The sequence below is a fragment of the Dama dama genome, chromosome 5 (genome assembly GCF_033118175.1).
Source record: "Dama dama isolate Ldn47 chromosome 5, ASM3311817v1, whole genome shotgun sequence".
In the NCBI taxonomy this organism is placed as follows: domain Eukaryota; kingdom Metazoa; phylum Chordata; class Mammalia; order Artiodactyla; family Cervidae; genus Dama; species Dama dama.
Window position 1 is genome coordinate 118,644,257 of NC_083685.1, and position 22,029 is coordinate 118,666,285.

Sequence of the window (22,029 nt, forward strand, 5' to 3'; positions counted from 1 at the left end):
AAAAATGTATTGAGCTTCAGCTTCAGCATTAGTCCTTCCAATGAATATTCAGGATTGATTTCCTTTAGGATTGACTGACTAGTCTGATCTCCTTGCAGTCCAAGGGACTCTCCAAGAGTCTTCTTCAACACCACAGTTCAAAAGCAACAATTCTTGGGCGCTCAGCCTTCTTTACACATCCATATATGACTACTGGTGAACTATAGCTTTGACTATATGGACCTTTGTCAGCAAAGTAATGTCTCTGCTTTTTAATACGCTACCTAGGTTTGTGATAGCTTTTCTTTCAAGGAGCAAGTATCTTTCAACTTCATGGCAGCAGTCACCATCCACAGTGATTTTGGAGCCCAAGAAAATAAAGTCTGTCACGGTTTCCATTGCTTCCCCATCTACTGGCCATGAAGTGATAGGACTAGATGCTATTATCTTATTTTTTTGGAATGATTTGCAATGGTTAGAATCTGCCCTTTGGGACTCAGGTAAGGTCATGGAGGTTGGAGTCTATTCCTTACACACAAGAAAAGGGGACAGATAAAGGCCCCCCAAACCACGGAACTCCTGGAGCCAAGAGAAGCTAGAACAGGCAAGAAAGGGTTTTCCCCTAGAGCCCCACTAAGAACTTCCGTTGTCCAGAACTATGAGAGAAACCTCGGAGGATGAGGAGTATGGTTAAATCCCCATTGCCTCTGATCAAATTCGTCTTGGGTGGGGTCTCTGCATCCAGCATTTCAGAAGCTTCCTGGGTGCCCAATTTAACCACTACTCTAAGGTACAAATGTCATCTCTGTGCTCCAGACGAGGAGCCTGAAGTTTAGAGACAATAGTTGATGTATCCACATTCTAGGACTCAAGCTCAGGTCAAACCGACTCTCAGACCTGGGCTCCCTGCACCTAGACTATGAAGATTCTCATCTGAAATTCTGGCACAATCTGTCAGAGGGGAGCTTCAGTCTCCTCATCTGCATGAAGGTGTTAATACTAACTCCGCTGTGGGACTGCTGCAGGGCTTAAGCTGGATAATGTCGGGAAGTCCACAGCCCAATACCCAACAGGTGACGCATGAGACACAGGAGATGTCCCAGAGTGATAAGAGGCATATGATACGGAAACATCCTTGAGAGATACCACAATTCAATTTCCTCAAATCTCATTAAGATCCTCAGAAGAAAGGAAGCAGGAATATCTTAAGTGCTGTATGATCACTTCATTGTTATCCTGTGGTTGAGTGTATAGAAAAATGATTGCCAAAAAATATGGCTGTCCACCATCATGCTGGTGTCTTTGTGCCAGTGAGAGGCAGTTGGGCATTTACATTTTCTGGAAGCTGTTGCCCATCAGTGTCTGTAACGATGGTGGTGGAAGAAATCCCAAGAAAAGGGTTTTTGCTTATTGAATGCTTCTGACTAGGTTCTGGGCCAAGGACAAATGACAGTCTTCTACATTAGAATCAATTCCTTTCCCTCTTTCTCTTATGTTTCAGGAACAAAGTTGAAGAAGCAGAGAGCAAGGCAGATTGCCCCACTGTAGGCTGCTCCCTTAGAGGAAGGGATTTTACTGATGGCACCAGGTTCTGAAACTACATGAGGGCACACACAGGAGATGGTCTATCCAAGCTGGGAGCTTCCCTGGCAGGTGGACACCCTCGGCAGCTATCTTCCCATGTCGGGATGGACCAGCCTTGAATCAGACAATCTGAGCATCCTAGGGGTTATTAATAGCTTTCCTCCTGAAGAGCTGAGAGCTAAACAGAGATAAATGCAATCCTTTCCTTTCAGTAATCTTCCCAACTAGGGTAGAGCTTGTTTCCCTAACAGGGAACCCAGCTGTATGTAAGTTTGCTAAAGTGGCCGTTCAGAGTACCACAAATGGGCTGGCTTGAACAGCAGAAATGTACTCTCTCAGGACTCTGGAGGGCAGAGGTCTGAAATCAAGGTGTTGGTGAGGTTGGTTCCCACTGGGGGCTGTGAAGAGGAATCTGTCCTGCCCCTCTCTGCTAGCTCTAGTGGTTTGGTTTGCTGAGACTTTTGGTGTTTCTTGACTTGCAGATGTGTACTCTGGTCACATGTTGTTCACATTCCCCTCTGACTCCTCCGTAGCATGTTCACCCACTTGGTCAATGCTCTTGCTTTGAGGGCTCCACCCCGCAGCTGGCTAGCTGGGAATATGCCAGTCTTCAAGTTCCTCTGGCCGGGGGCTTCTAAATTCATCCACAGCAAGAGCCCTGGCTCTGAATCCCATCGGTGCTCCCTAGGCCTGGCAGATGGCAAACTGGACGCTTGTCGTTAAAGCCCATCTGTATGGAGGGAGCTGAGCTGGTGCCAGGGCTCCTCCCCGGGGCCAGATGGACCATACTGGCCACCTTTCCTTTGGCGCGGATGCATCTTCTTTAGAAGGCTTCCTCCTTACTCACCCCGGAGGTCAGTCACACCTTCAGGTTTCATCTATCTCGCACTTGGGCAAAGCAGAACAAAGATGACGCTAAGGGCTTTGATTAGTGCAGCCGACGTGAAACTGTGTCCCTGCATTTGTCAGGATCTGTCTCATACCTGGGAGGTGCAAGGAGAAACCCGCAGGAGATCTCAGCCTGGCTGGAGCACAGCTTGCATCTCTGAGGCAATATTATTGGCCGACATTCACTGAGATATAAAGTCTTTGTGATTAATTACTCTTTCAATCTGAACCACAAAGGACTATAGCCAACAGGGGCTTGCCCTGTTAATTGAAATTAGAAGTCTTTGATAAATGTTAAATGAAAAAGGGCTAAGCAGTCACTGGCTAGGAAATGCTACATTATGTAACTATAATGATCAGCCCTCAAGTAAGGATGAGCTAACCCATCTGAAAGACATCAGATTTCTTTCCTGCATTTGGGAACTTTTCTTGAAGACTCCAAGGTGGTATTGTTTTCATTCCCCTTTAATGAATGGCCTTTTCGATCAGGTTAAGATTTAGCCCCTAATTTGGACTATCATTCCTTTTGCACAGCTTGCAGGATCTTAGTTCCCCCAGCAGGGATTGAACCCCGGGCTCTCGGTAGTGAAAGCGTGGAGTTCTAACCACTGGACTGCCAGGGGGTTCCCTGCACCAACATTTCTTGAACTTGAATCCTAAAAGGGATGCACAGAAAAATTAAAGAGCTTTCAAAGAAGTTAGTCTCCAAAGATCACATGTTAAGGGATTCTATTCATATGAAGTGTCCAGAACAGGGAAATCCAGAGACAGGAAAAGTAATGACTGCCTAGGGCTGGGTTGGGATTGAGGGTAAAAGAGTAGGGGGTGTGATAGCTAAAGCATACAGGGTTTCTTTATTGGGCTGGTGAACATGTTTACAATTTGATTGTGATGATGGTTACCCACATCTGTGAATATACTAAAATCCACTGAATTCTATACTTTAAATGGGTGAATTGTACGGTACATGAGCTGGATCTCATAAAGGTATGAAAACAAAACAAAACCCAACAGAACTAAGGAGCTTTCAGTGCACTTGAGAACTGACCGAAAACTTTACTGAAAGGTCACCTGCTATGCATCAGTTTAAAAAAATACAACCCTAAATGCCAATTGTGGCCAGAAGCAGCCAATTCCTGCTTTGTTAGCAGTTAATACCCAAAGTGCTATTTTTAAAGCATTTGCTCCTGGCACCAGTGCGTACCACAAACAGCGATCTGTGCCGGTCCTCTGCAGAGCGACTCTTAAAGGAACTTGACTCAGGAGTATCTGACATGCAGAAAGGCAGAGAAAAAGGTGGCTGTGGTGGCGGGGGGAGTGTTTTGGTGGGTGTTCTGAGCCCTTCTCGGTTCTAATTCAGGGCCAGAAAAACTCAAGACTCTCTACTTGAAGAAGAGGAAGCATGAGAATGGAAAATGTGAGCAAACCACAAAACCGTTAAGTAGTCAAAGGCCTCTAGCCTTGAGGGTGATGCCTTTTAGGGGCTATAGAAAAGATGAAGGCAAAAGAGAACCCTGAGAGAGGTGGTCAGGAGAAAGTGGAGGATGGAAGGAGGGAAAAGTCACAAAACTAGTTAATGCTCATCAAATACTTTGCTGGGAACCAGAGTCTGGATCCAGCACTTTGGGTACACTCTCTTATTTAATCTTTGTGATAGAAGAAATATATGTGAGGTGACTCAGGGTGCGGTCCCTAGATGGCCTCAGGATAGGGCTGGGTCTCAGAAAGATTAAGTGTTTAGTCTGCTGTCCTCTGAGTTGGGGAGAAGAGAGAGGCTGGCAACTGAAATATACAAACGCTTGACAATGAGATCTGGAAAGCTTCCGGGTTGGTGAACACATCTCTGTGCCGGGGCTGCGGGTGGCATGCCTGGAGAAGGTCATGCAAGCTTGTACCTCCCTCCCTCATACTTGCCCTATGCATTTTATCCATGTGGCTGCTCCTGAACTGTACTCTTTCTGAAAAACGAGTAAATGTAAATCAACTGTTTTCCTGAGTTCTGTGAGCCTTTCCAGCAAATTCTCGAATGTGAGGATGATGCTGTGGGAGGAAGGGAAAAATAACCATAATGTGGTGGCCTTGGGCTTGTAACTGGCATCTGAAGTGCAAGTGGTCTTGTAGGACTGAGTCCTTGAACTTGTGCTATGTGATGCTAAAGCCAGGAAGTGTCAGAACGGAATTGAATTACTGACACCTGGTTGGTATCAGAGAGTTGGAGAATTTGTGGGTCTCAGAGCAAACAGAAATTCCCTCACTACAAAACCTCTAAAGTAGTATGCTATTATCTTCATTTTGTATAATGTCCAAAAGAATGCCCCCTTCCTGTTTCCACACTCACTCTCCACAGCTCTATCTCAGCATCCTTGCCACAGGCTCCTTCCACAAGCCTCCTCCTTCAGAAATCTCCAGATGCGAAGCAGGCATCAATCAGTCTCTACGTTCCCCTACGAACATCTAGGGCCACTTTGCAGCCTTGCCCCAGACTCAAGAGATGGCAGAGTTGCGTGTGGATCTGCGGGTCCCCAGCTTGGCAAATAGCCTTTTTTTTCCCCCACCAGATACTCCATGGGGTCGCAAAGAATAGAACATGACTGAGTGACTTTCACTTTCACTCCAGTTTCTGTAATTAATTCTCTTGGAATACTCCCTTCACATGGCTTTGGGGTTAGGCAAGGATACCCCAAACGACTCTGAGAACTCCCCTCCCCCATCTCCAAATATGGACTGGGAATGGGGGAGAGATGGAAGACAGGCGCCATGGCAAGAGGGCCAGCTGAGCCACCTGGGCCAGTCCTGGGGTACCTGACCTCAGTGACGAGCAGCTGCTGGGGAATGTGGAATTACAACTTCTCCTTGTCCCCAGCTTTGGGCCTGGTCCCCAATTCCAGAGCAACAAGAGATGGCTCCCTAATAACCTGTTACACAAAGCTAATCTGCTCCTTCAGGCAGAGACGACTCTTGATGTATAAGATCACCTCTAATCAAAACCAGTAGTTATTCAAGGGCCCACCGGGAGAGGATCCCCTGCCTTACTACATGTGACAGTGAGAGGCCAGGCACCAGCTCTCCTAATAGCCTGGGAGCCAAGCTCTTCCCAGAAAGGAGTGCCATTAGGACCTGGCTCTTTGAGCTGGGACTGTATGTTGTGGACTGTCTGCGCTCACTCTGATCTTAGCTGTGCTCTTTGGACACACGGTATGAAACATAACTAACCGTATCATCTATCCATACTGAGGATACACAATTTGGCCCATAGATAGCATAAGTTCCTGAAATCAAAAGCTGATAACAGACTAACAAATATTCTTGATGAGTTGCAACATGGCAACAGTGATCAGCACTGGATTAACTGTCCCTGAATCTAAGTTTGCTCCTCATATACGGTATTATTTTGGGAAACCTGGACCTCCAACTTGTTGAGTAGATAGTCGTGGTAGAGACAGTCAATAAACTCTGCATTTGGAGGCAATAAAAGATTCCCAGTTTTATTTTCTTTTCTTTTTTTTTTTTTCTTTTTCCCATATAGTTTATTATAGAGAACTGAGGCGAGTTCTTTTTTTTTTTTTCAGTGGGTTTTCTCATACATTGATATGAATCAGCCATAGAGTTACACGTATTCCCCATAAGATTCCCAGTTTTAAAACTGGAATAGATTTCAAACTTATTTTAGCTTCAGAACTCATTTTGTTTTTCAAAATATAATATTATTTAGGGGACTGCCCTAGTGGTCCAGGGGTTAAGAATATGCCTTCCAATGCAGGGGATGTGGGTTCGATCCCTGGTTGGGGAACTAATATCCCACATGTTGTGGGGCAACTAAGCTCATACACTGCACCTACAGAGCCCATGGGCTGTGGAGCCCACACACAACTAGTGAGACGCCCACATGCTGTAACTAGGACCTGAGGCAACCAAAGCTAAATTAACTAACTAAATAAAAAACTGCAAGCTGCTTATAAAAAACACTATTTGGAATCCCAATATATAAAGCAGGTAAAAATGAAGAGTGGATTCCTTGTACTATTTCAACCTTCATTATTTGAATTCCCTGGTGGCTCAGATGGTAAAGAATCTGCCTGGAATGCAGGAGACCCAGATTCGATCCCTGGGTCGGGAAGGCGATCCCAGGAGAAGGGAATGGCAACTCACTCCAGTATTCTTGCCTGGAGAATCCCATGGACAGAGGAGCCTGGCAGGTTGCAGTGCAGGAGGTCGCAGAGTCGGACATGACTGAGTGCCTACCACTTTCACTTCCACGTCATTGTTCACTGGGCTCAAGAAGCAGCTCTGTGGGGCCCTAGGTTCTGTGCAGCAGAACTGAATGGGAGACCGGAAGAGCTTTGGAATGAGACACCCATGGGTTTGAATTGCTGATTCAGCAACTACTACCTGTGTGAACCTGGGCAAATTATTTAACTACAGGACTGCTGTGGGGATGATAAAAATAAGAGGAATGCTTCCCAAACTGGAAGTTGGGGGGTGTTTTCTTTAGGGGTTATGACTTTTACTTTGTCTTTAATGGGTTCCTGTATTACTCAATTGTGGGATGGCCAGGTTTTCTTTTTTCCCAGACCAGGTTTGCTTCAATCACTATTATTTACCTATAAGATAGGGAGTCAACTTTCATGAGATCATTAAAGCTAAGGAGGGGGACTTCTCTAGTGGTCCAGTGGCTAAGACTCCATGCTTCCAATGCAGGGGGCCCAGGTTTGACCCCTCGTCAGGGAAATTGATCCCACATGCCACAACTAAAGATCCCGAGTGACGCAACCAAGACCCAGCATAGCCAAAATAAATAAATAAATATTTTTTTAAAAAAGTTAAAGAGGGTAACTAAGGGACTGGAAAGACCCTTCCTCTTACTCTGCTTTCCCAGCGATTCCCCACTCACTTGGTCGTTGAGATTCGGGGTTAGCGAATTATGTTTCAGAAGGAAACAAATATCTAGAGTGTTTTTTAAAGACAGACAATAGTGTCTGTACCTTCAGCTTTGCCTGAAGGAGCCAGCTTGGTGGGGCAGGAGAAGCACAATCTTTGGAATTCGAATCAAGGCTTCCTGAAACACTGGCAAGCTACTGAGACTTTCTGAGCCTCAGTTTCCCTATCTGTAAAATGGAAACAATATCTATTCTATATTGTAGTTATCACTAAAAGATATAGTTGAATAAAACAACTTAGCAAGGACTTTTCTTTTTCTCCAAAGTTAGTTCCTGTCCCTCTGAAGTCGGGTTTAGCAATTCGGTGAGAAATCTATTAAAACTTCTAAGGCCCAAGTTAATGAGCTGGTAATTGTATGTCTTTCTTTGGGTCCCTTAACAATAAAGGATGAAGACAAGCAACTTAATAGCACCTATTCTTTCCTGGATATTTTTGGAGCAGAAGCTGAACAGTTGTACTTGGAGTCTGCAAAAAAATTAGAAGTGGAGGAGGCAATCACTGGGTCAGGTCTTATTTCTTAAGGGAAAAAAATACTACTTCCATCTTCCCAGTCATAGCTCCAGATTCTTTCAGCTAGTTGGGAAATGGCCTGGGCAAGACCTAGCCAGAGGATCTGATGGACACTGACCATGGTTTTTAATGAAAGAAAATAAATTTGGATGATCCGAAGACGGCCCCCAACTCAGAAGCAACTTAGGAGAAAACTGCACAAATGTATATTATAAAAACACTATTGGCTGGCAAGGAAGGCATTGAGTAAGACTCTACAGATGACAGATGGGATCAGATTCTCAGCAGATGGAATGAAATTCAAAGGTACTGATCCCTCCCTCGGTAGGGGAGTGGGCAGTCTTCCAGGCTTACGTTGCTGTTTCCTTTTGTCTCTACAAAATTAAGTAACAATAAAATGCTTTTAAAATGTGAAATGCATCTCTTCTAGGCAGAAATTCCTTACCTTGAATGGATAATGGATGTGACAACGTACTGGTTCCCTCGGTCCCTGGGTGAGAAGACTGGGCTTCCTGACCCTTCGGGTGGTCCTCTGTGATGAGGAGCTCCCCGACATGCCAGTCAAAACTGATCATTTCCTATGTGCATCATGCCATGAAAAAGGTTGGGATGCTCTGTTCAGAAGGTTTCTTCCCCCCAAACATGGTGCATTTATCCTTGTTTCCCATCTTACTGCATCTGGTTAGGCAGGTCGAGACGGTTCTAGGTATCCACATTTTTTGGAAGCTTCTAAGGGGATTCTAATCTGATTTGGGAACTCTGCTTTAAGGGTCAAGAAGTTCTGGTGTTTTAATAAGACAAAAAAGTAGCAGGGGCTGATGTAGGTGACCCAAGTTCTGAGCAAGGTGTGGACTTAATGTCTGCTTTCTTGAAAGTACACAGGGAGGTTCTCCATGAGATGGGACTGAAGAAGAACTTGCTTGCATCTGTTCACTTTTGGTTGAAAGCCTTGGGCCCTTTGGACCCTGCTTCCTTCTTTCAAAGTCTTAACTCTTATTCTTCTAAAATACACTTGGGGACTTCCCTGGTGGTTCAGTGGTTAAGAATCCACCTGCCAATGCAGGGGGCATGGGTTTGATCTCTGGTCCAGGAAGATTCCACATGCTGCAACTACTGAAGGCTTTACACCCTAGAGTCCATGCTCTGCAACAAGCGAAGCCACCACGATGAGAAGCCCATGCACTGCAACTAGAGAGAGTAGCCCCTGCTCGCTGCAACTAGAGAAAGCTCATGTGCAGCAACAAAGACCCAGTGCAGCCATAATTAATTAATTAAAAAGTCTCAGCTGTACAAATGGCTCTATTTTCTGAAGGATCTTGCTGTACCTGCAGCAAACTCTGCCATCTTGTGAACTGGAGTGACTAACATCAACTCTCTGCTTCTTTTCTCCATTCATGCCAACAGGTAAAAAGCAACATGCAAACTGATGTCCACAGCCCAACTCATGGCAGCCACTTTCCAAAGACACTTGGTTTCTGCTGAGCAACCACACCAGCAACACATCTGCAGATCTCAGTGCCAGTATCAAAGCAGGGAGAAGGGAACATTTATTAAATGCTAACTATGTGCCAGGGCTGGGCTTTCACATCATCTCACTGCATCTCATCTCATGTCTCCATTCATCCACTCATTTGAATGGAAGAAGAGATTCAAAATGGTCAATCAGTGGCTGTGATCACCTGGGAGGCCTCCCTAAGTGCATACCCACTGATACAACAATTTCACTTTTAGAAAGTATTCTACAGAAATACTAAAACTATACAAAAAAAATATAGCATGAGCATGTTGCTGCAGTACTGTAACAGTGAAAGAATGGAAACACTCTAAATGTCCATCAAACAGAGTATGGCATAATTGTACGCTGGCACATTATACGGTTGTTACAAAGCCTGCCAGAGAGATGTGTGCTGCCCCAGAAAGACAGTAAGCTTATATCATTGAGAAAATGAATGTTGCAAAGTTGCATCCTATGAGCTCAATTTTATAAAATAGTGTTATGTATGTGTTATGTTTAAGTATGAACACCACAAATACCGACTTCAACAACATTTAACTCTGTGATTAGGTATCACAGGACATTTGTTTTTTTGATGTTACACATTTATGTCATGTTGGGCTTTTTTTTTTTGGTTGCACGCTGCAACTTGTGGGATTTTAGTTCCCCGACTAGGGATCAAACCTATGCCCCCTGCATTGGAAGCATGGAGTCTTAACTGGACTGTCAAGGAAATCCTGGATTTTTTTTTTTTTTTTTTAAACAAGGATCACGCATTATTTTGTGAACAGATAAACAATAAAAGTAGACATTGTTTAAAGGCCCAATTCAGATTTCATTACTCCTATAAAGTTCCCCCTGACCACTTCTGTTTATGGGGTTGCCCCCTTCTTGATTCACTCGGTGATGGTAGAGCAGAGGAATTTTTGGGGAGTGAATCCCACATGGTGAGAAGGCCTTTCTCCTCCTGCCTCAGGCTAGGCTATCATTTAGCCTAAGCTGTCAGCCTTTATCTTCCCAACCAGATCACGGGCTTCTTAAAGGTGAGGGTGTCCTACTTTTCATTGATTGTGTCAACACCCAAGGTCTCACACTGCGTCTTCACAGAGGATATGTTCTCGAAGATCACGGGAATGGCAGACTTCTCTGCAGCCTTGCTGGGACCAAGTCTTCCTGGCTAAGGTGATGGGATCGCCAATCTGATACACAAAGCGAGTCACTCAAATATCATCGAAGCCTCCCACTGGGTGGGATACCCATTGCTTTTCCAGTGCCATCCACTGGATTAATGAACAGGACGTCATCCAACTTGCAAAGGGGACTGGCGGGCGGGGAGAAGGAAAGGCAGCTGCCTAGGAGATGACTCACAACGTCCTGCAGGATCAGGAGGGCCTTTGTAAAGAGAGTATGGTCATCATATTGTTCTCCTCCTGGGACCCCTGGAGGCACTTGTGTTGTCACCCAGGCTTTGGAGGAAGCAGGTTAAAAGAAGCTCCACTGAAGAATGTTCTTCTTCCCAGGGCTTTCCTTCTCATCTACTGCTCCGGCCACTTTCAGAGGCCTCCACAAGCTTCCGTCTCTAATGGAACTGGCCTCATGGAGACCCTGTGACGCAGCAGCTCTGGGGGACCCTTACCCTGACCGTCGTCTTGCAGACTTCCTGCCTCAGCTTTGGTGGCTGTCACCAGGGAGCACTTTCGCAGCAGGGGCTTCGCCCCACACCAGCAAACCAGTTCTTATTCTCCTAGAGGCACCCAGCACTGGTAAATTGGAGCCCATCACCAAACAGCTGCATTATATTCTCAGAAAGAAACAGATGGATGGAGGGAAAAAGGAAAAAAATGACAATAACAACACAACATGAACTGAACCATGCACCCCAGTGGGAGGCAGCTGTGTTAAATCTGGCCATTTGGAGATAATTGAAAATTCTGACCAACCTCACCCGCCAAGATATAGACTGACATGAAAGTATTTTTAATTTGAGGGAGTAGAGTTATTCGAAAGAAGCACTTTGTACTGAAGGGTACAGCTATGTATGACAATATTTGCTCATTTCATCTCTTCGTTCCCTTTCTGGGGGCCCGTTGTACTCAGCAAAAGGCATTTAATCTCTCACCCTTGACAGTTATTGGAAAAGTTAGACACATCTCTGTTCCCTTCTCTCTCCCTTAAGAGACAATCCAGCAGATATTTACATCGGTGAGACCAATGAACTGGCTTCCAAGGATTTCTTAGTTCAGAAAAACTCTAACCCAGGGGCCTGGAGGCTGAGTTCTAAAGAGTCCCCCAGTTAACCAACTCAAAGGGAAAGCTCTAAATCAAATCCTGCCTAAGACCTCCTACCCTATACCCTCCTACCTCCAATTATATCAGGGCTACTTGCTTCTCAGACAGTCTCACATTCTCCTTCACTGATACCCAAGTTTAAGACACTGTGAATTTCTTTAATTTCTCCATTAGAATTATTGTGCTCTTTATAACTGGTAAAATGGAGACTTCTTTTACATCTTCCAAAAGGAAGGAGAGATTTTCTTTTTCTATTTAAAAAAAAGAAGATCAAGTTCAAATGATGGTGGAGACTGGTGAGATTATGGCCTTTGTAGCCCCAGAGCCTAGCACAGAGCCTGGCACACGTAAGCACTTAATAAATGCAAACGAGGGACTTCCCTGATGGTCCAGTGGTTAGGACTCTGTGTTCCCAATGCAGGGGGCTTGGATTTGACCTCTGGTGGAGGAAAACTAAGATTCCTGCATGCCATGGGACAAGGCCAAAAAAATAAAAAATAAAACCAAATCAAACTAAAAATGACTGCAGTGAATCGAGGAGAAAGAGGGTTGGACTTGAGCCAACACAAAAGCCTCTGAGTCAGAGCTCCCTAAGCCTGACTTTTGGAGATTGTCTAGGCTCGACCAATCCTGGAGGCTGGGTGTCGAGATTTGCTCCCTCATCCCAAATGGCCAGCTCAGCTTGGCAGGTGTGGGCTCACTGCCCGTGTCCTCCGAGCGCGTGCTATGACTTATCGTCTCCAGTTCCTCCTTCCTGGGCTGGGATCTTCACCTTGAAATCTTGGCAGAGCATCAAAGGGATGGACATCTTGGCAGAGGAAAGAACCCACGTGTCAACCACATAACAAGTACAACCTGCTCAGATGTTGGCTTCACTTCGTCTTTGCTGCTTGGGTGGTGTGTAAGTGACCTGATCCAGAGAGTTATGATTCTGATGGGCTCAGGGCTTTGGCGGGGCTGCGTGGAGGCTCATGGAGGTGCCCTCTGTGCCTGAGAAGCCACAATGATTTTTTAACAATGCAATGCTGCCCTGCAAAGTCCTGCTACATGTAGGAGAGCAAAAAACTTGAGATTGAGAGGCTCTTGGGAGCTGCGGCTCAGGCCCCTGATGTGACTGGAAACAGTGGCAAAATGATAATAAAGACGGGGCTGGGCTGGGATCTCAGCAGATTCTGAGCCTCGAGTTCTGCTAAAACTCTGGTTAGTGGGGGCTCTTATGCCACCAGAGAGAGGGCACCCCGTGGAAAATTTCTAGCTCCTGTCACCTTAATGAGAGAGGCATCCTTGCCTCTCATGTGGTTTGGAGGTTTCCAGGGACAAATGGAAAAAGAAAAGAAAAAACTTCAACCCCCTGCTTAGTCCTGGGTGGCAGTGTGTGTGTGTGTGTGTGTGTGTGTGTGTGTGTGTGTGTGTGTGTGAGAGAGAGAGAGAGAGAGAGAGAGAGAGAGAGAGAGAGAGAGAGACACACAGGAGCTGAGTGGTGACCCAGATAACCCTGGTCTGAATGGATAAACCTCAAAAATCTCAGAACAGATTGAGTCCACCAGCATTTCAGCCTTCTCTGCAGAAAATGTGTTTCCTATTTATGATGCTGACACAGTCAACTTAGAAAGATGGATTGGAAGAAAAAGCTCATAAAGCTGTAGACCTCAGGTTAATATATATATATATATATATATATATATATATATGGAACTGATGCACAACTGTTAGCTTAATGGCTACAAATGCATTTGCTTTGATAGCACTCGTTCTGAGACTGTCACTGCTAGAAGAAAAAAAATAAAGCCCATGGCTTTCACTCATTCATTCAACAACTGTTCTGTGAGCAGCTGCTATGTGCTGGTGCTATCCTATCTGCTGGGGTATGGAGATGAAGAAGACAGCCCTTGTTTTTGTGGAGCTAGTATCATCTAGAAACCACAGACCAAAACTCTTGCTCCAGGGGGTAGGGAGTGGGGTGCCCAGGAAGCCCACAGAGTAGAAGTTGCGTTTGACGGAACTCTAAACACTAATGATTAGAAGCTTTCCAATTGAGAGGCACGGAGGTGGTGAGGGTCATAAAGGGGAGAAGGCAGAGGACCATACTAAGGGATTGAGCTTTTAAGCAGAAAACGACAAGGTCTGATTTCATTTTAGAAAGAAACTCCTGTGGCGGGGAGAAGGATGTTAATTATTTACAGTGTACAGAGGAGAAATTTGTTTGGAAATGACTTCTAAACTGGTTGTTTCCCTCATTCTCAGTTCAGTTCAGTTGCTCAGTCGTGTCTGATTCTTTGCGACCCCATGGACTGCAGCACGTCAGGCTTCCCTGTCCATCACCACTCCCCGAACTTGCTCAAACTCATGTCTATTGAGTTGGTGATGCCATCCAACCACCTCATCCCTGTCGTCCCCTTCTCCTTCTGCCTTCAATCTTTCCCAGCATGAGGGTCTATTTCCAATCAGTCAGTTCTTCACATCAGGTGGCCAAAGTATTGGAGTTTCAGCTTTAGCATCAGTACTTCCAATGAATATTCAGCACTGATTTCCTTTAGGATTGACTGGTATGATCTCCTTGCAGTCCAAGGGACTTTCAAGAGTCTTTTCCAACATCACAGTTCAAAAGCATCAAATCTTTGGTGCTCAGCTTTCCTTATAGTCCCACTCTCACATCCATACATGACTACTGGAAAAACCATAGCTTTGACTAGATGAACCTTTGTCAACAAAGTAATGTCTCTGCTTTTTAGTATGCTGTCTAGGTTGGTCACAGCTTTTCATCGAAGAAGAAAGCGTCTTTTAATTTCATGGCTGCAGTCACCATCTGTAGTGATTTTGGAGCCCAAGAAAATAAAGTCTGTCACTGTTTCCACTGTTTCCCCATCTATTTGCCAGAAGTGATGGGACCAGATGCCATGATCTTAGTTTTCTGAATGTTGAGTTTTAAGCCAACTTTCACTTTCACCAAGAAGCTCTTTAGTTCTTCTTCGTTTTCTGCCATAAGGGTGGTGTCACCTGCATATCTGAGGTTATTGATATTTCTCCCCGCAATCTTGATTTCAGCTTGTGATTCATCCAGCCTGGCATTTCACATGATGCATTGTGCATAGAAGTTAAGTAAGTATGGTGACAATATACAGCCTTGATGTACTCCTTTTCCTATTTGGAACCAGTCTATTGTTCCATGTCCAGTTCTAACTGTTGCTTCCTGACGTGCATATAGATTTCTCAGGAGGCAGGTAAGGTGGTCTGGTATTCCCATCTCTTGAAGAATTTTCCACAGTTTGTTGTGATCCACACAGTCCAAGGCTTGGCACAGTCAATAAAGAAGAAATAGATGTTTTTCTGGAACTCTCTTGTTTTTTCAATGATCCAATGGATGTTGGCAATTTAATCTCTGGTTCCTCTGCCTTTTCTAAATCCAGCTTGAACATCCGGAAGTTCTTGGTTCATGTACTGTTAAAGCCTCGCTTGGAGAATTTGGAGTATTACTTTGTTAGCATGTGAGATGAGTGCAATTGTGCGGTAGTTTGAGCATTCTTTGGCATTGCCTTTTATTGGGATTGGAATGAAAACTGACCTTTTCCAGTCCTGTGGCCACTGCTGAGTTTTCCAAATTTGCTGGCATATTGAGTGCATCATTTTCACAGCATCATCTTTTAGGATCTGAAATAGCTCAACTGGAATTCCACTAGCTTTGTTCATCGTGATGCTTCCTAAGGCCAACTTGACTTCGCATTCCAGGATGTCTGGCTCTACATGAGTGATCATACCACTGTGGTTATCTGGGTCATGAAGATCTTTTTTGTATAGTTCTTCTGTGTTTTCTTGCCACTTCTTCTTAATATCTCCTGCTTCTGTTACGTCCATGCCATTTCTGTCTTTTATTGTGTCCATCTTTGCATGAAGTGTTCCCTTGGTATCTCCAGCCCTTATTCTCAGTCCCTGGCTAATGACACACAACCCAAACAGCCTTGGAAGCTCACTCTCTCCCTTCTGGTGGGTTCATACTGCAATCTGGATTCTGAAAGTTGACTGATGGTGGGTTTGGGTCACAAGGGAATCCCACGGAACACACTTTTCCTATGGTTTTATTGCAATTCCCAATTATGCTCTTTCCTTTGTGGTCTAATTGCCAGAGACAGTGAGAAAAAATTCTACATGTAATGTAGGCTGGTGATCGTCTGGGAAGCTTTGCTTGACAGAATGTGCAGGGCTGAGCCTTCTGGGGCTCCTTTCTCCCACATCCATTAAGTAACCCTAAGATTCCAGGACAGGCAGGGGTGGCTCTGGGTGTGAGAGCAAAATCCAGACCGCCAATGAATGAAATCCAATTCATCTCCAATGACCTTTACTTTCAGGGCAGGATTTTCCAGCCTTGGCATACTGACATGTGAGGACTGGGATTCTCTGGTGGCTCAAAGGTAAAGAATCTGATTGCCTGCAGTGCAGGAGACTCGGCTTTGATCCTTGGGTTGGGAGGATCCTCTGGAGAAGGGAACGGCAACAAGTATTCTTGCCTGGAAAATTCCATGGACAGAGGAGCCTGGTGGGCTACAGACCATGGGGTCAGAAAAGAGTCGGACACAACTTAGTGACTAAACAACAACCCCTGTTGTGGGGGCTGTCCTGTGTATTCCAGAATGTGGTTATGGTTGGCAGCACTCCCAAGCTGTGACAACCAAAAACGTCTCCAGACATTGCGAGCATCCTCGTGGGGTAAGGACGCTCTCAGTTGAGAGGCACTGCTCTTGGAGACAGGTTTCCATTATCTCATTTGATTTCTCAGTAGCACTAAGCATAACCATTCGCTCTCTTCTCTCGAAGCTTGCATCCCTTGGTGCTCTCTTCTTGTTTTGCTTCTAATTCTCTGTCCAGTTCTTTGCAGATTCCTGGGGCCTCGCCATCCTCTCCCTGATCTCCAACTACTGTCCTAAATGTGATACTAGGACCTAACTCCCTTCCCATTATACTTTATGCTTGTTCACTCTCATTCATCCTTAGGACTTTAATTCTTCTATTCCCAAAATACTCCCCAATTTGTCTCCAGCCCAGATCTCTTATCTAAGCTCCAGACTCATTTCTGTTTGTTCTAGATGTCTCACTGGCATCACAAAATCCATCTGTCTTTCTCCAAAATCCATTCCTTTTCTTCTCTCACCCCCATCTATCTGTTGTCCACGCAGTAAACCTTAGGGTCATCCTGACTCTTCCTTTTCTCTTATCTTCACACCCAGTTTATGACCAATCCCTGTCAACTCTATCTTCCGTAGATACCTCAGAACCCTCTGTTTCCAGCCCTCCAGCTCAAGTTACCATATAACCTAAATAATTAACACAGTAGATAATTCCGATGACCTCAGTGGTTTCCTGACTTCCACTCTGCTCCTGGACAGTGCAGTCTCCACCCAGAGCAAACTTTTAAAAGCATAAATCAGAGCACATGATGCCCCAGCTTTAATTTCTTCAGAGGCATTCCACTGCAGGTGAATAAAATCTAAGCATCTTGACGTGGCCTCCTCATCCTTCCCAACCTCCCTGCCTGCCATTCTTCCTTCTGTTGCTGCCCCACACTGGTCTCCTTTGCTTCCACACCGGTGTCACGGTGGGAATCCCGTGCATGCTGTCACCTCCACCTGGAGCACCGACCCCAGCTCTTTTCCTCCTGCGGGTCATGTCTTCCCGAGCATCTTTCCTGATCCCATCCTCTTATGTTCAGTTTCCTTATCACGGTCTCTCCCTGCAAACTTCCTTAACTCCACATGTTTATTATGGGATTAGCTCTTCATTGCCTGGCTCCCGTGCTAGACTGGAAGTGTTGTAAGGGAAGAGACCCTCTGTGTCTCTTCTGTTCATTGCCATGTCCCCATCTAAATATTGTCTGTGACACGCAGTGAGTACTCAGTACATATTTACTGGATGAGTGACTACTCCCCTCTCATTTCCTTGGTCAAACTGTATCTTGAAAAGAATACTTTATGGCCCGGGAAAATGAATGACAGTGAAGCATGAAAAAAGTGTTCCTCGAGTATCTGTGTCAGTGAGGAAAAGCTTGCCGGTGGTGGTTCTTGGGAGCACAAAGCTCAGGGAGATGAGTCAGGCACTGGCTGACAGAAATGAGTCTTGTTGATTTTGTCATTAGTATTCTGTATCTGTGCTAAGACTTTCCACTGAATCAGGGGATCCCTGATGCCAGGCAGGACCACACTGAAGCCATCTAAGAGGAAGAGCTGAAATCAGTTCAGAGTGTTCTGGCAACACTGTCTTTCTAGAAGGCTTGAGCTACCAAAGGGACCAGGATGTTCAGATAAGACAACAGTCGCCCAGGCTCAAGGAGCCACAGAGGCGGCAAGGCAACGGCTTCACCCAGTGCGCTGCATGACGCTTTCCCCATCACTGAAGCCCTGTAAGTATTGGTGGCCTTGAGATGAAACCACAGAAAAGTAAGACAAGGGGAGGCCAGCTTTCTCTTCTTGAGTAGGTCCACAGTTATGCAGAGGGCATTTTGCTTTGTTTTTCTGAAAATTCATGAGTGTGGCTGGCTGCAGAGTATAATGTAAATGGATAACATTCAAAGGCTCAGCCTTTGAGTCCCACCAATAGTCATTCCCATCAGCCTCTCCCAAGATTTGAAGGGACAGCAGCTGCAGAGCACATGACTGCAATTAAGCAGCTAAGCACTCGCTGAGACTGGGTTAGACTCTGACATCCAAATGGATCCCAAAAGGTGGAGGCAAAAAACATCTGAACCACACTTAGGGCCCAGCGTGCGTCACGGTGGAATTCATTCTTACCGGGTTTATTTATTACATCTTAAATCAGCCTTAATGAAGCCGAGGAAAGAGTTTCAAGGTCCATGTGTTACCGCTCAAGGACGAGAAGAGGGCCACGAGTCCAAACATACTGTGATTGGCTGCATGTTGCTAAACAACAAAAATAGCCCAGCATCTGTTGTTGCAGGGCTGGGACGTTATTTACAAGGGGGTCACCTAAGTTCCATCAGCAGCCATTAATAAAATACTAACAGGCCATAAATGGTGACTTATACTAACAGGATAAAAGTTTGCACTGAGGCAAACAGTGGATTCTGGCAGGTGGAAATCATATGGAAAGGTATTTTCTTAAATTTATTCTCAGTCAAGATAAAAAAAAGGAGAGGGCTTTATGAAGGTCCTTTCAGTTTTGAGACAAAGTTTCTGTGCAGAGACAAGCTGCCCAAGTTTCAATACTCACTCAGGGAGGACTCATTGAGCCTTTTCTTTGTGTTAGACCCCAAAGATATAAATAAAACACAGCCCCTGCAGAGGAGGAGACAGGCTGGCCCCAGGCCTGGCCAAACAGGAAGCCAGAGGTGGCCACTGTGTTTTATAGGCTAGTTATCAGTTGTGTGGTTCAGCCTTGCGAGTTATTTTGCTATCCAGAATGATGGCAGAGCTGGGGAGACAGAAGACTACACTGAAAGTGAGTGGCAGCTGGGGTTAATGATGGGCCCCAAGAAGTAGGAACTCCACTCTGAGTCTCGAAGTAAAGAATTCAGTAAGATGTAACAGTAAATTGAATCAACACAAAGACAGATGGATGTGTCCTGGGTCAGGGTGGACTTAATACAAGTTTGCTGAAAGAATAACTCTCTTCCACATGACACCCCGTCTATTGCTCACCTCAGATTCTTTGTAGTAACGTTCTGGAATTTCATCACAGGCAATATCGATAAAACAAACTTCTCTCTCCAGGTCTTTGGCTTCATTGTCAAAAATCTGAAAGAGCAGAGCCACAAATCAAAGGTTAGTGATGGTAGGTGAGATCCTCAAGGTGCCCGCAAGTTGGCCCAATGGTGCGTGAGGCAGAATAACTCCCCACAGAGCATCTTCACATGGCTAAGTGCCCCTGGTGAGAGCTTTCCGCTGCCTCAGAATGTGCAAGAATCATGAGAAGCTTTTATTCATCGCTTACATTTTGTCACATCAGAAGCAGGTGTAGCATCAATCAACGCTTGGTGAGGGGAAGAAGATAAAACAAGCTGTTTTTAGAAGTTCAAGAGTGAAGAAATAAATCTCTTCCAAAAAGGAAGTCTGCTGATTTTTGGCAGTTAATCTAAACAGGGAGAGGGAAGAGGCTAAAAAGGTTCTGGGTAGATAGGAGACAAAAAGCAGTAACACAGCCTGAGATTTAGAGAAGAAAAATAAGGTTTTTTTTTTCATTAAAGTGTTTACATATATTTAATTTTGGAAATAACATACACTCATTGCAGAAAATACAGATAAACAAAAAGAAGAAAATATAGACTGTCCACAATCCCATTACCCAGTGTATTATTCTTGATCATTTAAAAGCACGATTTCTTTGGTACACATAGGGGTATGAAGGTGGAGCTTAAAAAAGTACTGAGATGGCTTCTTGTCAATCTAGGCTTGGTTCTACAGGCCCAGAATGCGCAACACTTGCAAAGAAATATGTAAGAGAACCACGTATATAGATATACACTCTGGTGGGAAGACTAAGTTCTTCTACTTTTCCCCACTGCCATTTTTTTCTGACCTTACAGGGATATCTTCTCATCACTTCTGAAGGATAGCAAAAAGATTAAGTTCGCAAATCACTTCATCCTTGGAGAAAGTCTTAATTGTATCCCTATCTCACTGTTTAGCTAATTCCTACAAGGGAATCATCTGCTAACACTAATTAAATCTGACTCGCCAGAAGAGAACGAGATATTTTGGAAGAAGAGGGTGGTTGATGCCTAAGAACATTGTCTTGACATAAATTTGGAGCCTATTAATAACATGTTCTCCCCCAGGATAGCACCTGGAGGGCTCTTTAAAGTTGAAACTGCTAGTCCTTTCCAAATGCTTTCTGAATAATATTTGTGCTGGTAATTATCTGGCCAGGCTGCTGTTTGCTCTGTCACCAATTTCCTTCTATAATGGTTAGATATTGGACTCTTCAGATCTGTTCAAAGAGATTGACTCTCCGGTCTGAACTGAGGAGGCCACTGTATTTTCCTTAAAGGCAGAGGAAGACTGGTTCCTGGATCAGCTCTGATTCCGACCATGGCCAGGTGAATTCAAGCGCTTGGAGACACTCCCAAAGTGTTTGGGAGGGAGAGGTAGATTGCTTTGAAATGAAATGGAGAAATGGTGGGAAAATAAGTTCGAGTGGAGACATGAAACACAAAATGAAACACCGGGTCTCAGGGTGTTTGTGTGTTTCACTCTCTCTTTTCACTTGAGTCTCTTTTAAGTGTGTGCGAGAGAAGACATGTGCCTCATTAAGAAAACAAAACAACGCAACACCCCAGAGGCAAATGAGCTGCTAGAGAGTAAATTACAAGAGAAGTTAGAGAGCTTTGACATTTATTGGTGGTAAAATTTATGGGACTGAAAGAAAGGGAAATGAACAGGGGTTAGGGGAGTTATTGACAGATTAGGTGGCTTTTCCTAATTTAATTCACATAGTTTTGGATCACCCATTATTACATTATTGCCCTTCTGCTTCAAATTCACCCTTTAGTCTCTGCTCTAACAGACCAGACCCTGTACGCACTTCTTGACAGTGAGTATGACACTAAGCCATGTATTAGAGGAACCCTGCAGGAAGAAGGGGCTTCTCTTCCTGGTGTGAATCTTATTCCTGCTGCACAATCTGTTGAGGGGAGAGGGGAATGAAGCGCTGCTCTGTCCCAGCTACATGTCCAGACTGCACAGCTGCTTGGTGACTTTGGAGTCCTGGACTTCACTGTGGCCCTTCTGATGTAGGTACCCCTCTGCTCCAGCCGCACATCGCCAATGGTGCCCAGACTCTATATTCTTGCCCACCAGTCTCATTTCACTTGTACCCAGAGGGAACTTTTCTGCCACCCAGCAACTGTGGACCACCTCTGGTCCAGGAAACCCAGCAAGCTTCTCTGCCATCTAGGGCTATGATCACAGTCTCTGCAAGGAGGTAAAGCTACAGCCATGGAGGTGGACCCCTTCTGAGTTTGTTCTTCCTAGTGTCCACTTCCCCAGCCTTAGGTACCCTTTAGACTTCTCTTTACATCTTTATAATTACTCGTATCAAAGTGTCAGTTCAGTTCGGTTGCTCAGTCATGTCCGACTCTTTGTGACCCCATGGGCTGCAGCATACCAGACCTCCCTGTCCATCACCAACTCCTGGAGTATACTCAAACTCATGTCCATCACATCAGTGATGCCATCCAACCATCTCATCCTATGTCATCCCCTTCTCCTCCCGACTTCAATCTTTCCCAGCATGAGGGTCTTTTCCAATCAGCCAGTTCTTCACATCAGGTGGCCAAACTATTGGAGTTTCAGCTTTAGCATCAGTTCTTCCAATGAATATTCAGGACTGAGTTCCTTTAGGAC

The 22,029-nt window shown here is 45.0% G+C and overlaps 1 protein-coding gene across 1 annotated transcript in view; it reads right to left on the minus strand.

Moving 5' to 3' along the window:
- PITPNC1 (phosphatidylinositol transfer protein cytoplasmic 1) overlaps positions 1-22,029 on the minus strand; it is a 250,957-nt gene that overhangs the window by 20,538 nt on the left and 208,390 nt on the right. The window contains exon 8 of the mRNA XM_061144419.1: positions 19,327-19,422. Within this exon, the coding sequence (XP_061000402.1) occupies positions 19,327-19,422 (96 nt within the window). The remainder of the gene's footprint in view (positions 1-19,326; positions 19,423-22,029) is intronic.